The sequence below is a fragment of the Amblyomma maculatum genome, chromosome 10, assembly GCF_055883805.1.
Source record: "Amblyomma maculatum isolate TAMU_Amacu chromosome 10, ASM5588380v1, whole genome shotgun sequence".
Classification (NCBI taxonomy): domain Eukaryota; kingdom Metazoa; phylum Arthropoda; class Arachnida; order Ixodida; family Ixodidae; genus Amblyomma; species Amblyomma maculatum.
In genome coordinates this window covers 148,661,624-148,680,269 of record NC_139353.1, presented here as the reverse complement: position 1 = coordinate 148,680,269, position 18,646 = coordinate 148,661,624, and the positions used below count along the sequence as shown (strand labels likewise).

General features: G+C 45.4%; 1 protein-coding gene across 1 annotated transcript in view; it reads right to left on the bottom strand.

The window, feature by feature from the left end:
• Positions 1-12,237: 12,237 nt before the first annotated feature.
• LOC146177692 (uncharacterized) overlaps positions 12,238-18,646 on the bottom strand; it is a 58,402-nt gene continuing 51,993 nt past the window's right edge. The window contains exon 2 of the mRNA XM_084581619.1: positions 12,238-13,569. Within this exon, the coding sequence (XP_084437745.1) occupies positions 12,238-13,569 (1,332 nt within the window). The remainder of the gene's footprint in view (positions 13,570-18,646) is intronic.

Here is an 18,646-nt window from a genome sequence, read left to right as displayed (position 1 = left end):
TTCATTAACTAATTCATTCACTCATAAAGCTTTATTCATGAGGATGACCTGAGGCCTAGAGAGGAGGAAGAAGAAGTGGAGGTTTCCGAACGTCTGAAGCTAGCGCTCTTCCAGTTTTCTGGATTTTATATCGCTGTGAGCTATTTGTGATCTCGTCATCCTTCGGGATGGCGGGCGCACGACCCCTGCGCCCACCCGCCACCATCGAACAGGCTACGGCGAACTCGACGGGTCACCTCGACGTCGCGGACGTGGAGCTTCCAGACTCGGCAGATGACTCCACAGTGACTGAGATGGATTCTGACAACAGCTACACGCCTGTACAGTCGTGCCGCCTGAAAAGGAAGCTGCGCCGAACATCAGTAATGAGTGAGACACCAAAGAAGAATGCTGAAAAGCTTCGGGATGGCGGGCGCACGACCCCTGCGCCCACCCGCCACCATCGAACAGGCTACGGCGTACTCGACGGGTCACCTCGACGTCGCGGACGTGGAGCTTCCAGACTCGGCAGATGACTCCACAGTGACTGAGATGGATTCTGACAACAGCTACACGCCTGTACAGTCGCGCCGCCTGAAAAGGAAGCTGCGCCGAACATCAGTAATGAGTGAGACACCAAAGAAGAATGCTGAAAAGCAAGGGATCTTTTCCGTGGCCTTAGTACCAACAACGGCAACGGCGAATCTGAATCTGATAAACAGACAGCACCTGACCCAGTTTTTCGACCAGCTGGTTCTTGGTGAAGTTGACGACGTCAGAATTAATCCCTGTAAGAATGTCCTGACCGTGGATGTCAAATCCCAGGCTACAGTGGACAAGCTGAAAGGAATTGGTGCGCTAGGCAACATGCCGGTCCGTTCCTTTCTTGCACATGGGAAAAAGACTACTGCAGGTGTAATCACCGACGTTGACCCCGAGATAAGTGAAAGCGACCTCTGCACGCTGATCAAATCTACGGCGCGCATTGTGGATGTTAATCGTTTCGGCCGCTCAAAGTGCGTTAAATTAGTCTTTGAAACTGAATCCCTCCCATCCCACGTTAAAGTGGGCTATGTGAGACACCCAGTTCGGATGTACGTTCTAAGACCTGTTCAGTGCCACAAATGCCACAAGATCGGACATATGAGCGCCGTTTGTCGAAACAAGGTATCCTGCCATCGATGCGGCGGTACGCATCCTCATGACATATGCCAGACAGAGACTGTCAAGTGTGCGAACTGCTCGGGTACCCATGAAGCGACGGCTAAGGACTGTCCTAAAATTCGGAACGAAAAACGTATACTAAAAAAGATGGTGAGAGATAACTCGACTCATCAAGAAGCGGCCGCGTCTATTCGTCGTCGCAAGCACCGTTCCCGACGCCGACACAAGGAATCGGAACGTAAGCCTAGTCTGGATAAGTCAACTTCAGAGTTAACGTCAGCTCAGGTGCCACAACAGATTGAGTCTAATCCCGTTAAGAGTACTTTTGCTGTAATATCGCAGGCAGTGTCACAGGCCAAGGATCAGACAGACGCTGTTGTATTACCTACCGCCTCTGATGTTGAGGGGCCTGCTCTACCATCAAAGGCCAACGCCAGGCCTCATCCCAGTTTGGTTGCCACACGTACTGAAAATTCCGGCAACCCCGACAGCCAGCAGGTGAAAGAAATGCTGAAACAGCTGGTTCGTTCAATGCGGGCGTTGCTCTCCAGCATCAACACGCAAACAGCAAAGTTTGCAGATCAGTTTTTGGACGCATTTGAGCCGCTCTTGGCGGCATTGCGATAATTCACAATGGCGCAACAAACTAACCCCACCTCTGTGACGATGCACTTGCGCCGCAATGTAGTGATGCAATGTAATGCCCGAGGCCTGCGTGGTCGGCTGAGTGACTTCCGACAGCGGGTACAGAAGTACCGCTTTCCTGTGATTGTGATCTGTGAGCCCAACATGCCCGCTGCTTTCCGCCTTTCTGGATATGTTCTGCTATGGTCTAGAGAAGCAGACGAAACAAGCAAAGTGCTGGTATGTGTACGCCAAGACATTGCTCACGTCCGCCATGCTCTGTAGCCCCACAACACGAACCACTACATTTGTCTGATGTTAACCCTGAAAGGACGAGTATGTTCTGTAATTGGCGCTTATATTCCACCGAGGGATGGCTTGGACAAATCATATCTATTTTCAACAATCCAGTGTTGTGCAGCTCCTCTTATTATTGTAGGGGACTTTAATGCTCACCACCCTCAGTGGGGTAGTGCCATAATGTGCAAAAGAGGAAGAGACCTGGCAGACTTTATGCATACGCAAGATCTCGTCAATATAAACGACGGCTCACCGACGTTTCTACGCGGAACAACCTACAGCAGCTGCTTGGATGTGGCGTTTGTTTCCAGAAACCTCCATCCCTCCGTTACTTGGTGTAGTGATGGGGAAACACATGGGAGTGATCACATACCAACGTACATATGCATCAAGTGGTTTGCACCTGTCACTTCACCTCGTGTGCAATGCACAGACTGGCCCTCCTTTAGGGCAGCGGTGGAGACTTCCAGCGTGGACCTCCAGTCACCATCTCAAATAGAGGGACCCATTCCTTCCTCTCTCAGTGAGAACACTCGCTATGTTTGTGTGCCGGTGTCAGTGTCCAGCATTGACGTGGAATTCGAGCGGCTTCGCGCGATCCGTCGGCGGGCAGAAAGGAAGTACAGAAGAACGAAATCCGCGCAAGATCTCGCACTTTCTCGCCGAGCTAAACGACAAGTTTTGCGCCACCTGGAGAGGTTAGGACGACAACGTTGGAGACAGTTCTGCTCATCACTGGATCCCCGTAAGCCCCTGTCGCGTATCTGGCATGTTGCGAGAAGCTTGCGCACACCTCCGCGAGAAAGGCACCCTTTTCGTGCCTGGCCATTTATCAACGCCGCAGTGAAGTTGGCGTAGCTGAAGATTTTTGCAAAATGGTTGTGGGCACAAACCAGGCACAGTTTCCAATTTCAGAGGTTTTTGCACCACCTTCGCCGAATGGTAAATACGACGTGCCCTTTACAATAGCTGATTTAGACGCCGCTCTTGTTCTTGTCGGCATTCATGTGCACCTGGTCCTGATGGGATTACTTAGTCAACCTTATCAAACCCCTAGGCAAGGATGGTAGAACTGCACTACTTAATTATTTCAATGATATATTGGCTTCTAGTACTATTCCTGAACACTGAAAAATTAGCCACCTGGTTGCCCTTTTGAAGCCTGGAAAGCCTCCTCTCGAACTTACCCCATACCGGCCAGTTGCCCTAGCAAGCTGTTTTGGAAACGTTATGGAGCGCATGGTGCTGGCAAGACTTGAGTGGTATCTAGAGAGTAATGATCTTTATCCGAATATGATGACTGGATTTCGCCGCGGGCGCTCTTCCCTTGTCAGCGTCAGTAGAACACGAAAAGCGTCACCGTCGAATAGTAGCTGCTGCATTTTTAGATATAAAGGGAGCTTACGACAACGTCCTCCATGAAGCTATTCTTGATGGACTTGAAGACGTGGGAGTTGGTGGCCGGCTGTACTTGTGGATTGTAAGCTATCTCAGCGGCTGCTCTGTTTACGTGACTACGCCTGAAGGAGATACTACCCGCTTTCAGGTCGGTCGTGGAGTTCCACAGGGAGGAGTTCTCAGCCCAACTTTATTTAACGTTGCGCTAATTGGCCTGGTGAGTGAACTGCCAACTAACATCCACATAAGTGCATATGCTGACGACGTCTGCATCTGGGCCTCTGGTTCAATGCGCCCACAACTACGTGCGAGACTGCAACGAGCTGTGTCATCAACATCGATGTACTTACAGCGTTAAGGTTTGTTTTTAGCGGCAGAAAAGTGTGCAGTGATCGCGTTTACGGGAAAATGTGTCAGGCGCTACCCTATTACCCTTCATGGAGTCGTAATACCATACGTCTCCAGGCACAGATTCTTGGGAGTAATTATTGACCACCGGCTATATTGGTCGAAACATATTGTTATGGTGAAGAAAAGGCTAATTAATTTTTGCCATGTACTTCTTTACATAGCTGGCATCAAATTAGGCCCAACTGAGCGCTCCTTAACACGGCTTTACGAGGCTCTGTTTGTTGGCTACATCCGGTACAGTCTCCCAGTACTCTCTAGTATGAGCATTTCCTGCTTGCGAACTTTAGAGAGCGTGCAAGCGCAGGCACTGAAAATATGCCTTGGACTGCTCAGATGCACCTCTAACAAAGGCACAATTGAAGAGGCACATGCTCGCCCAGTGTCCATATACTTGTCCACGAACCACTTCGTGCATATTTACGAGCACTTACAAGTCACCGTTTTCACCCACTCAGCAAGATTCTGGATGAGAGGCCGGACTGCAGTTTTACAAGTGCACTCCGCTGCCATCAGTCGCAAGTACCGGCAGGATATGCCCTCCCATATCGTCCCACCCAAGCACCATGGACGATGGATAAACCTTTGGTGCACCTTCGTGTTCCCGGAATACTAAAGAAATCAATGGTACCAATTAGTGGACTCAAACAACTTACTCTGGCACACATCTGGTCAGAATATCCCAATTATATTCACGTATACACCTATAGGTCTGTGTCAGCACAGGCATCCGCTGCAGCTGTGGTCATACCAGCTCAGAAAACGACTCTGCATTTCCTTTTGGGACATACCTCTACATCAACCACTGCCGAACTTGTAGCCATTCGGGAATCTATTCGCTACATATGTGGGGAACCACCTCAAAAATGGTGTATATTCACGGTCTCGAAGACTGCATTACAAATTCTGGAAAACTTCTTACGCCACACTGCCTATCAGTCCCAGCCTGAGTTGCTTTGGGACGTTAAACCCCACAAACCAACCAACCTATCAGTCCCTGGCACTAAACATTATGGAGCTCATCACATCTGCCAAGCTGCAAGGCCACATGATAATGTTTCAATGGATCCCTGCGCAATGCGGCCTCCGTGGGAATGAGCAGGCCGATGTTGAAGCGAAAAGCGCACTCATCAATGGCTTCCAAACAGCTGTGCCTTTTTCAAGAGCGGATACGACGTGTCTTCTAAAGAGTTGTATGAATATTGCTACAGCAGCTTACTGGGCTCAACCAGAAGCCCGATACGTTCGCCTAAAAAGGCTCGATCAAACATTGAAATTTTATGTTCCGTGTGATATTCCGCGTCATCAGGCATGCTTACTACATAGACTTCGTTTAAATGTGGCTTTCACGCGCAAGTACTTGCATTTAATTGAACAGGTGGACTCGCCGGAATGTTCAACTTGTGGCATCCCAGAGACTGTGGACGATGTATTATTGGTGTGCCCAACGTATGCGAACGAAAGATATGTGCTAGCTGCTTCCTTGAAGCGTTTGGACAAGAGGCCTCTGTCGGAGGAACTGCTGCTGGGCACTTGGCAGGACAAGGGGAAGGGCTTCTAGGCAGTACGTGCTCTTTGCCGTTATTTGAGCGCCAGCGGACTTGATTCGCGCTTGTAAAGCAAGCTGCTGTGTCTGTATATATATTTCATATGCCTTCTCCCACATCGTCACCCATCATGACCTTCTTTCTTCTCTCCTTCCCCTTCCCCAGTGCAGAGTAGCAGGCCAGATTTGAATTATTTGGGCCAACCTCTCTGCCTTTTCCTTTCAATAAATCCCTCTATCTATCTGAGGCCTAGAGGGCAAGGAGAAAGGGTTCGCGGCATTATTATCAACTTCCCGAAATAAACAAAGAGGGCACGGCACTTGCCTGTGGGACAGCATAGCTAAACGCCTTCTGCTGGTTTTGCAGGTTAGTTCCTGGCGTAATGTTGATTCACACAGAAATGCAAATAGATTTGTAGTGGCCTGCCGTGCCCTCGCAGGTGTCTGGCAATTCTTAGTGATTGCTAGTCAATGTTGTTGCGGCTTTTGATGTCGGGCGATCTTGAGCCGAATCCGGGGCTTACAAGAAAGGAATACTTGCAGACTATTGTAAAAAACCAGGCGAAAACAGATCGTAAATTGAAATCTATTCAAGATCAAATTCTTGAGCTGAATGCAAGGACAGAAAGGTTATCGGATTTTCTTGCGGCATTCAAGGAAATGAGTACTAGAATTGATAGCCTTGAGTCGATCATAAAGGAGCAAGCTAAAAAGTTAGTGAAATTTGAGAACCGTGGTCGGCGCAACAATCTTAGTTTTTGGGGTGCCTGAACAAGCCACCGAATCAGGGTCAGATCTGAGTATAGCTGTTGTAGACAATATTTTTTACAAGGACCTAGGTGTTCCGGTTTCTTCGATTGAAAGGATTCGTCGTCTGGGTTGAAAGAAAACAGGAGCCACTAGACCAATATGTATGAAATTCTATGACTCTAGGGAAAAAGAGAGTGTTCTTAAAAACTGTCCGAAACTTAATGGCTCATCTTTTAGCGTTAACAATGGGTATAAGTTCGAAGAAAAGTTTGGCAGTCAGCTGCTGTCGAGAGATCTAACGGACAAAAAGTATCGCTTGTTCACGATAAGCTTAAGATAGATGACCGTTTGTACTATTGGGTCAGGTGAATCCTTGCAGCATTCTTAACAAGGTCACTGAATTGAAATTTTTTTGCTGATAGAACGCCCGCATGTTGTTTGTATAAGGGAAACTTGGCTCAACAGTATCTTCGACTGTGTTGTTCCTCCTGGCTACACAGCGCTCAGATGGGATGGGAATTCCCGGGGGGGGGGGGGGGGGTCCAGGATTGCAAGCGAAATGCCTGAATCTGTGTGGTGTAAAACTATATTCTCTAGTTTTGCATACGTCATAGGGGCAATTTACAGGCCACCCAATACTTCACCTGACTTTTTCGATAAGTTAAGTGAGTTTCAATTGGGAATTGACTACGCCTGGGCACGCAGGAATTTCAAGCGCGGAAAAACTACTGCATCTTGCTTTGTTTCACAATTTGAGGCAAATAGTTAGTCATCCTACACAGATATCCGGTCAATCACAGTCAATACTGGACTTAGTGCTTCTCTGAAATAAGGTAGGCGATATTGAAATAAATATTGAAATAAAGGTAATAGATGGTAAATCTGATCACGAAATTATTTTCCTGGGCGTGCTTACTCCTGAAGACGTTCCTGCAGAGGCTGTTGCTCGAATGGAAACCAAAGATTACGGGAGGGCTGATGATACATCAAGTCTGGATTACCTGAAAACTTATTTCGATGAATTTTAAACTGCCTCCAAAAATGAATCAGTTGAATGGTTATGGAATCGACTAAAAATTACCATCAAAACTTGTGTCGAACGGTACGTGCCAACTAGACTTAAGAAAACAAAACAGCGCAATCTTGGTGACCAGAGATATAATTCACGCGAAACGCAAGTTAAAAAGGTTGCGTAGGAGGAAAGCCGATCCAAACGGCATACATGCATTACATAAAAAAAGTTAAAATGTTGCTTTCGGCCGCAAAAGAAAAAGTTTTTAATCACGCTCTTACTGATGTTTCGAAACATTTTGGCGCTATCTTGATAAAAGGAAGGAAACACTAAAGCAGGTCACAGTGGAAGCTGAACGTATTGCAGATAAATTGGTTTTAGCAGACCACCTCTATAAATACTGCCAATCAGTATTCGCAAGAAACACGGGCCAAAACGACGCGTTCTTATGAAAATTCTACAATTGTTATCGACTTTACTCAGAGCGGCGTGTACCAGCAGCGGTTACAATTAGATGAAAGATATCGGTCCGGATGGAATACCTACATTCTTTTTGAAAAGGTATGCTGAATGGATGTCCTTTTATTTGGTAATTATATTTCGAAAATTGCTCATAACTCATTCTGTGCCCGAATACTAGCGCTCTGCTATAGTTATACCTGCATTTAAAGGTGGCAGTCGCACACTCATGTACAGCTGTCGGCCTGTGTCACTTACTTCAATCTGCTTTAAGGCTATGGAACATGTTAGTGCAAAACGTATTATCAACTTTTAGAAACAAACGGGCTACTTTCTGACTTTCAGCACGGGTTCCGTCGAGGGTTTTAAACGATGACACCGCTAATTGATACAATACATTACCTTTATAAAGCTATAGATGATCGGGGGCAGGTTGATGTTATTTGTGTAGACTCTGAAAAAGCATTTGATAAGGTTCCTCACGGTAAGTTACTGCTGAAATTGCAAGGAGCTGGCATTAAGGAAGATGTCCTGAAATTTATTGAAGCGTATTTAACTACTCGCAAACAGGCGGTACGTGTTGACAGTTGCGAGTCTGGTTTTTTGGAAGTATATTCTGGTGTGCCATACAGGTCTGTGCTGGGGCCACTGCTGTTTCTAGAAAACATTAATGATGTAAATGCTGTTGGAAATTTTGTTAAGTTAAACATGTTTGTAGATGTTTGCCTCATTTATGCATCTATCACATGTGTAGGAGATCAGATTAACATTAACCAAAACCTGCAGGCATTTGCATTTTGGTGTGACAAATGAAAAATGAAAATTAATTTCAATAAAACCGCGTTTTCTCATGTAACTAACAAACGCAATATAATGAATTTTCAGTATAATATTGCAGGTCACAATTTGGTTAATGTTGCTACGTTAAAGTATCTTGGTGTGTCCATTTCTCACCACCTAAACTGGCGCAATCATGTTGAAATTGTGTGTGCGGCGACACATAGAAAACTGTTTCCTGAGAGCAAAGTTATGGTTTGTGGTTTGTGGGGTTTAACGTCCCAAAGCAACTCAGGCTATGAGAGATGCCGTAGTGGAGGACTCCGGAAATTTCGACCACCTGGGGTTCTTCAACGTGCACTGACATCGCACAGCACACGGGCGCCTTGCTTTTCGCCTCCATCGAAAAGCTGCCGCCGAGGCCGGAATTCGATCCCGCGTCCTTGGGAGCAGTAGTCGAGCGCCGTAACCACTGCGCCACCCCGGCGGGGTGAGAGCAAAGTTGGGGAGAGCAACAAAAGACGTGAAACTTTTAGCGTTTTCACATGAATATGCCTCTGTAGTAGGGGCTCCTCATCAGAAAATTTTTTCAACTGAATTAGAGAAGGTTCAGAGACGTGCGGGGAGATTCATTTGTTCGAAATTTTGAAAAACAGATTCGGTAACGGAGATGGTAAACTCATGCGGACATTGGAAAGAAGACGTACACCGCAGAGGTTAAAAAGTGCTGTATGAAATCATCCATGGAGAAAAAAAAACACAAATAAGGAAACATATCTACAGCCTCCAGGTAATCACAAAGCAATTCGGCCTTATATGACTAACACTAAAGTATTTCGCTACTCATTTTTTCCGCATGTTGTAGAGCGCTGGAATGAACTGCCCGCTCATGTTGCATGTGTAGCTGAATTATTGAATGCACTTTATTTTATTTATTTGAAAATACTGCAGCCCCTCAAGGGGCTATAGCAGGAGTGGGTACAAAAATGTGGAACAATTCCACGCATACAAAAGTACATACAAGCATTACAAATATAAACGCTAGAAAAAACGACATACAATGCTACGAGTCAATTGCCGACGCAAAATCAGAGATTGATAGTGCACGAATGTTGCCATCCAAAGAATTCCAACACTCCACAGTGCGCGGAAAAAAACCGTATTTGAAAACGTTAGTGCGGGCAAAAAAGGTTGGATATTAAGATCGTGATGGCTCCTGGTTGCAGATGGTTTTGAAAACGAGATATGCTTACCCTCTGAAAGGCAATTAGCAGAATGAACTATGGAGTGAAGAAGTTTTAAGGACTCAGTTTTTCGGCGGGATGCAAGCGGGCTTATGTTTAGGGAAGACATCGCAGATGAGGGTGAAAAATGAAAGTCGTAGCGGCGAAAAATAAATCTTACAGCTTTACGTTGCACAGATTCTAGTTGATCGATTTCACATTGCTTGTATGGATTCCAAACATTAGAAGCGTATTCAAGAATAGGGCGAATTAGAGTTTTGTACATGAGCAATTTTGCTTCTTTAGGAGCATCCCGTACTGTGCGTCGTAAGTAACCTACCTTTTTAAGAGCTTTAGCTGTGATGTAATCGGTGTGTTTTGACCATTGCATATTATGAGAAAAAGCGACGCCAAGATATTTATATTCATGAACCCTTTGCAGTGATGCATAGTCGTGATTAGAAGGTGATAGGCGGTTGGTGAAAGACATGACAACTGTTTTGCTGAAATTGATGTTCATCTGCCACGTATTGCACCAGTCACGGAACATACCAAAAGACTCATTCAGAAGGAGGTGATCATTAATAGAGTTGATAGTGTGGTACAGTACGCAATCATCGGTGTATAGACGGATCTTGGAGGTTATACTGTCAGGTAAATCATTAATATAGAGCAAAAATAGCAAAGGGCCAAGGACAGAGCCTTGGGGAACACCTGAGGTAACATCGGCTAAAGAAGAATTGACGGAATTGAAGCGAACAGACTGGGAGCGGTGTGAGAGGAAATCGGCAATCCAATCAGCGAGTTGAGAGTTATTGAGAATTGCTTTTAGTTTGCATAACAATTTAGAGTGAAGGACCGTGTCGAAAGCTTTTGAGAAATCGATGAATATAGCATCGATTTGGTTACCGGCGTCTATGCTGAGAAGAATGTCATGTGCAAATTCGGTTAACTGAGTCACTGTACTAAACACCTTACGAAACCCGTGTTGAGCTCTGGACAGAAGATTATTTGCTTCAAGAAATTCCATAATGTGTTTATAAATAATGTGCTCTAGGATCTTACATGAATGTGCAGTTAAAGAGATCGGCCTATAGTTAGAAAGCAGTTGTTTGTTGCCGGATTTATAGAGAGGGAGTACATAGGCGAGTTTCCCTGAGGAAGGGACAATGCCAGTGGAAAGAGATTTTTGAAATATAATTGAGAGATATCGAGATGACCAGAGGGAATAACGTGCTAGGAAGGTGTTTGGGATACAGTCCGGTCCAGCGCATTTTTTTGTGTCAAGGCACAAGATAAGATTTAAAATCCCCGGAGTGCTAACCATGATATCTGAGATAGAATGATCATGATTAGGAAGACTGAAAGGTGGAATCATGTTATTATCACGTGCACAGACGGAATAAAAGTAGGCATTAAATGCATCAGATATTTGAACAGGGTCAGTCACAATTTCTTCATTAATAACAAATGAGGTGGATGAAGTGTTTGAGGGTAGAACAGAGCGCCAAAATTTACGAGGGTTATCTCTTAGCAGCCCTTGGAGCTCAACGCGGAAATAGAAATCTTTAGCAGAGTGCATTTTAATTCGAAGTTCATTTTTTTGCAGCTTGAAATCGAGCAACATCAAGGTTATTGTTACGTGCCATGCGTCTCAGCCGGGCTACACGACGTGACATCTGTAAAACATCGCGATTAATCCAAGGAAGAGAAGGATTTCTTTTCTTTGTTTTGACGGGAACAAACTGTTTAATGCACAGTCTAACAATTTTTTCGAAATATTCAACAAGATCATTAACGTCGCCGTCACGGCTGAGTGCGCAGAAAGCGTCGAAGCACTCGGCTAGTTTGTCGATTACGGAGTTGTCGTCTGCGTGATGGAAGTCCGGAAATGACGTGAAGGAGTACTGTGGGTTACTAGAGAAGCGGGACAGGGTAAGGAGAACTGCTTCATGGTCAGAAATACCATCGACAACCGTACACTGAAACCCGGTGTCTATTAGGTTGGGGCTTAGAAAGATTAAGTCTAGCAATGAATTCAGCCTGGTGGGAAGCGTAACTATTTGAGTGAGTCCAAGAGAGAGTGAGAGATCCATCAACTCTTTTGCTAAAGAAGCGTCACGGCCAGAATAACACATCGATGGCCAGTGAATACCAGGCACGTTGAAATCACCCATGAAGATGATGTTTGATACTGAAAGGCTATGTATGAACTGACCAACAGAGTGCAAAACATCAGCAGAGGTTCCGGGGGGTCGGTAAAAAACGCCAATAATAACAGTCTGTTTTTCTAAATAAAGCTTGCACCAAATTGACTCGGTGTTGCATGGAGCAGGAAGTATAGAAAATCTAAGATAAGAACGCAGAAGTAAAGCAACACCACCTCCTTTGCCCTCATGCCTGTCAGCACGGATAGCAAGGTAACCAGGTGGGGTAAATTCAGAGTCATATATGTCAGGGTGAAGCCAGGTTTCAGTGATGCCAATAATGTGAGGGTCATGGGAGGACACAAGCGCGAGAAGATCAGGGAGTTTGTTAGAGATGCTTCTAGCATTAAGATATAAGACAACGAGACTTGGTGGCGAGCTAGGTGAACGTCAACGGGGTAACGGAGGAAGCTCACTAGATTCGGTAGCTTCATGACAGGGTAACGAATGAAGCTCAGAAGGTTCGGTCGCATCGTGATGGGGGCCCCGTTTCAAGCTACTCGAAGCTTCATCCCATGTGTACCTGACACCATCAATGAAAGCGTGATTGTACCGAAGCTTCACTTTTGAACCACCGTCACGAAGCGAGGAAGATGCATTCCATATTTTCTTACGAAGGGCACGGACGCTCGCAGAGAAATCCTCAGTGATGTAAAAATCTTCCCCTTTGAGTTTCGATACGTTTTTCATGACAACAATCTTCTCACTGAAGTCGAGGATCCTTAGAATGACAGGTCGTGTACGTCCATCACTGGGTCTGCCGATGCGATGACAACGCTCAATGCGCGGACATTCTATGCGAAGATTTTCGGTAAATATTTTGCGGATTTTGGACAATAAACTGGCGCCATCTTCATCAGGACTCTCATGTAGACCGTGCACAACAAGATTGTTCCGCCTTGACCGGTTTTCTAAGTCTTCATTCTTTACAACCAAGTTGGATATTGTTTTTTTTAATGAGGTAATGTCCGAACGGAGGTTAGCGCTCAATGACTCAGAGGCTGAAGGAGTTGCAGATGATTCCAGTGATGAAACACGAGCTTCGAGGACATCAAGACGAGCGGAAAAAGTTTTCTTAATATCTGTAATGTCACTAGCGATTCGTTCTTGACCAGCAATCAGTTGCGAGAGCTGAGAAAGGACGTCTGCGACCCCCGGAGTGGAGGACAAGTCAGTATTGGAACGCGTTGCCCACTTCCCACTAAGATGTTTAGACGAGTTAGCTGAGACTGATCGTTTAGGGGGGCCTGGGTTTTGTTCAACGTCCCCGCTTTGTAGAAGGCGAGAAAAGCAAAATACAGCATTTGAACAGAAGGTAACAAAACTGTGTGGGCAGGAAAACAGCAGCAAACAACGATCATCAGATCGAACGCAGTGAGCGTTCTTTAGGTAACATACCTGCACGAAGAACATGCAACGATTAGGCATCTTGTAAAGGCTGCTGCCGTCCTGCCCACTGAAGCGGTACGCCGGTGCGGTCCGATTTATAGTCCGAGGAAGAGCTGACGTAGACCAAGGGCCGATGGTGATTGGACGGTGTAGACATGCACGTGGGAAGCCGTCTGGTGCCCAGGGGAGCACGCCAGGTATATCACCAACAAGGGTGACATGGCAGTCCGTAGCGAAGCTGATGGTCCCATCCACGTGCCGCAAGCTTGATGGTTGCGCAGGCGCTCTTGAGTCGAAGTCGCAAAAAAGCGAAACAGCAACAGCCGCGAGGATCTGCACGAAGAACATGCAACGATTAGGCATCTTGTAAAGGCTGCTGCGGTCCTGCCCACTCTTGATGGCACTGTTTAGATTCTTGTGGATATGCGTGTATATAATATGTGTATATATATTTTCGTATATCAGGTTGATGTACGGCGGCATTGGGTTGTTTTTTTATGCTCTTTTGTAGAAGTGGTTTTTCATTCTGTGTATATATTTGTTTTAATTTACCTCCCTCTAATAACCCTCAAATGAGGTTGACCAGTATACTTAAATAAATAAATAAATAAAAATAAATCTGCATACAATCCAATTTCTACAGCGGGGCACTTATCACTGACCATATCATATTCGCATACAAGGAACACCAGTGGCCCCAGGACGCTTTCCTGAGGCACATGTCATGATACTAGGAGAGAGCCAGGGTAACACCCACTAAATCAACGTATGCTGTTTGTTAAATAATCGTTTATCCAGGAAATAAAGATGCTTGGAAGGGCAATGTTTTTTAGTTTTAAATATGGACTGCGGTGCTTAACCCATCAAATGTTTTAGTTAAATCTAGAATCATCGAGTCAATTTGGTTATTTTGAGCGGCAGCTGCAGCAGAGCGGATAACGGTGGAAAGTCCTTTGCGGAAGCCATTCTGGAAGTCTGTCAAAATAGTTTTTCGATCTAAAAATTAATAATTCTAGTAGCGATAATATGTTCAGTTAATTTGCAACATGATGATGTTGAGGGTATAGACCGATAGATTTTTACATGACGGCGGTCATCTTCTTGAAAACCCAGGCACACCTGGGGCTATTTTTCACTCATCAGGTACAATCACTGCCTACAAAGAAACACAAAAAATGATGAGCAGATATTTTGGCCAGTGATTCCACGTACCCACAAATAAATAAATATTTGAAGTCATTGGGCCCTGGGGAAGTTTTAGTTTTAAGTTTAATAACATGGAAACCACACCGTTATGCGAGATAAATCTAACCTTTGAAGGACGTGCTGGTGTTGTGCTTGACTTATCATATAGCTTTGATTGTGAAAACACTCTGTGAAAATAAATGTTAGGGTACTAAGTAAAATTATCCTGGTTAATTACTATTGTATCCTTGAATCACAATTCAGATATGGGTGTCTTTTTCTCTCTAATGTGGCGCCAAAATTTACTGGAGTCAATTTGTATGAAGTTTGTAAACGTGGTCTTGAACTATTAATCTTCTATTCGACGTGCAGAACGGGCTAGAATTTCTCATAACCGATTCTCTGCTGTGCACTTTATTTTCAGTCCTTTAACCCGGCGTTAAGGCGGATGATGTTCCCAGTTATCTAAGGCGTCTGCTTCCGAATGATTTGTATTTTTCAGTTATGAAACTGTCTAGACAATAATAACACGTTCTAATAATAGTAACAATAATAAGCACAGTGTGCATGCATCAGTACCATAAATAGCTGTAAATCACGTTTCAAGCTGTTTCATGATTGAGATGTCATCCGCACGAGTGAAGTGCAAGACGCGGCGTGCATGGTGTACGCTTTTTGGGTCTGGTAAGCGGGTTCGGCGGTATAGAAACGCGAACTAGGTGACCTGGAACCCCATTTTTGACAGATACAGTCAAAGGCAAGAAGGCAAGAGGGACGAATGCTAAATCTAGAACTGAGCCGCTTGTACGAACTACGCGCTTCGGCTCACAGATCACTTGGCACAAGTTGTGCGTAAGCATTATATCGACGGAAAAGGAAATATTCCGCAGCACTAACAAATACGAAATTACAAATAGGCACAAACAGGACAGGCGCTGTCCTGTCTGTCTATTTTTGAGTTTGCATTTGTTAGCGCTGTGAATCTTTTCTGTGAAATGCCCCAGCAATTGGTTTTACTTGACAGCATATCGATGTCCGCCTGTTTGTTCCACCCTCCGTGTGACTGCAGCCGCTCCCAGTCAACGCCGGCCACGCTGAAGTCACCAAGTCACATTATTATTTTTTCTCTGTATTTTGACTCGTGCAGTTGTAGCTTAGTTAGATAATCAAGTGCCACGTAAGGAGGCCTGTAGACCGCATACAAAATAAGGCAATGCCCCCAACAAAATAGCTTCAGGCAAATGCATTCAAGTAGAGGTACTTGTTCCAGAAAATGAGCGTGTATGTTGTTTTTAATAATCATGGCTTCTCCTCCATCCTTTGAAGGCATATATCTCCAAAATCTGTAGGAGGAGGAGGGGTGGACGAGTCACCGGGAATTTCGCTACGCGCCACGTTTCTGTAATACTCGTGACTCGAGAATCCTGTCCAAGAAGGAGCATTTCTAGCTGCTCAGTCTTATTAATAATGCTTCGGACGTTAACGTTAATTATTTGCAGCCGCTTTTCTTCTGCGCACTTCCATTGTTACCATGAATGCGTTTATGATGGGCAAACTGGTTTTCAGGAGCTTGAGCGTTCTGATTTCTTGAAATGTTGCGGTGTAAGATGTTGACTGACCGAGCCAGTGAAGCATGCGGGAGCTTGCTTCGTTTTTGCAGCTTCTGTTTTTCAGTTGTACCGTCTCGTTCTTCTCGTCGTCTCAAACGTAGGTTTCACTAGTAATAAACAGTTTGTGAAATGCTAGTGAAACCTTATCGCCTTTGTCGTGGTTTGATTGGCTTAGCGCTTTCTCACAGCTTTTTGTTCTAATCTCTCATTTTAGGGAAACATCTTCCCCGATCGATATGCCAGCGTCTTAGTTTACGTCCATGTTTCAGAATATGTTTTTGACGAGAGTCTAGTAGCTTGTATATAACGGGCTTAGTCTTCGTTTTATCAGCCTTTCTCAAACAAGGAATTCATTCAATGTTAAAGAGTGGGACTTCAAGTATGTCTTCGATAACTTTTTTGTTAACGGCACATTCTAAGGACTCGGAAGTCTCGTATCTTCTTCGAAGCCATGCACTATTGAATTTGTCACGCAGTCGCGGTTTTCGATGTCTTCTTTCTGTTTTCGAGATTCTATTTTCCACGATTCAGTGATGCTAGTTGGTTTTGACAGAGTACGATGTTAGCTTCAAGTATCGATACTGAGTCTAATTTACTGTGGATGTCAGTCAATATATTTAATTTTATTTATGATAAAGGCCACAGCTTTGTCCAGGTGCTTTGCAAGTTGTGCATTGTTGCGACAAGGATTTGACTCGGTCCCACCATCCGGCAAAACCATTCCTTTCAAGTAGAGCGCCCATCGATACAAATAAAACTCATTCCTGGACACTGAAGCATAAACAGAAAGGCATCACTAGAACATATACATTTTTCATAATCATTCCTCACCCAAGGAATGAAGACAAACGGATTAAGTGACCATATCCTTGAAATTCCGCCGTACCCAGTGAACCTGCAGGCCCAGAGCGGGTCTTTATAGGCGGGTGGTGTCGGAGAGCCGTTTTTTTGGTCATGTGAGTTGACATCGGTGCATGGCGTTGCTGATGCCGAACCCAGAACATCAGATAGTTAGACAGATGGATTTATTGAAAGGAAAAGCAGAGAGGTAGGCCGGAATAATTCAAATCTGGCCTGCTACTCTGCACTGGGGAAGGGGAAGGGGAGACGAAAGAAGATCATGATGGGTGACGATGTGGGAAAAGGCATATGAAATATATATACAGACACGGTAGCTTCCCTCACAAGCGCGTATCAAGCCCGCTGGCACACAAAAAACGGCAAAGAGCACGCACTGCCTGGACATCCTTCCCCTTGTCCTGCCAAGCACCCAGCGGCAGTTCCTCCGACAAAGGCCTCTTGTCCAAACGCTTCAAGGAAGCGGCTAGCACACTTCTTTCGCCCGCATACACTGGGCACACCAATAATATATGGTCCACAGTCTCTGGGATGCCACAAGCTGAACATGCCGGCGAGTCCACCTGTCCATTTAAATGCAAGTACTTGCGCGTGAAAGCCACATTTAAACGAAGTCTATGTAGTAAGCATGCCTGATGACGCGGAATATCACGCGGAACGTAAAATTTCAATGTTTGATCGAGCCTTTTTAGACGAATGTATCGGGCTTCTGGCTGGGCCCAGTAAGCTGCTGTAGCATTATTCATACAACTCGTAAGAAGGCACGTCGTGTCACCTCTTGAAAAAGGCACAGCTGTTTGGAGGCCATTGCTGAGTGCGCTTTTCGCTTCAATATCGGCCTGTTCATTCCCATGGAGCCCGCAGTGGGCAGGGATCCATTGAAATATTATCTTGTGACCTTGGAGCTGGGCAGATGTGAGGAGCTCCACAATGTTTATTACCAGGGACTGGTAGGCAGTGTGGCGTAAAAACTTATCCACAATTTGCAATGCCGTCTTTGAGTCCGTGAATATACACTATTTTTGAGGTGGTTCCCCACATATGTAGCGAATAGATTCTCGAATGGCTACAAGTTCAGTAGCGGTTGATGTTGAAGTCCAAAAGGAAATGTAGAGTCGTTTTCTGAGCTGGTATGACCACAGCTGCAGCGGATGCCTGTGCTGACACAGATCCATCGGTGTATACGTGAATATAATTAGGATATTCTGACCAGATGTGCGCCAGAGTAAGTTGTTTGAGTCAACTAAGTGGCACCATTGATTTCTTTAGTATTCCGGAAATACGAAGGTGCACCAAAGGTTTATCCATCGTTCATGGTGGTTGGGCGGGACGATATGGGAGGGCATATCCTGTCGGTACTTGTGACTGATGGCAGTGGAGTGCACTTGTAAAACTGCAGTCCGGCCGCACATCCAGAATATTGCTGAGTGGGTGAAAACGGTGTCTAGTAAATGCTCGTAAATATTGTGAGCCCTCCACGGATTTTCTTTCATTTGTACATACCATGATCTTCTTCCTCTTGTACATACCATCACCATCGTCCCACGGCACCGGCTCCGGCACGCGCTTGGGTTTTGTCCATCGGAATAAACGCCAGACACGGCATCCCTTGCCTTGCCGTCTCGACCTTGCCGTCTCGACCTGGCCTTCTTCCACAAGCGGTGGAGGTGAGACTTGATAACCTTGCTGCTTTGTGCCTTGCCTCTCGCTGGAGCTACGTTCCGGTCACTGTTTACCGCCTGCCACCATCGTTATGT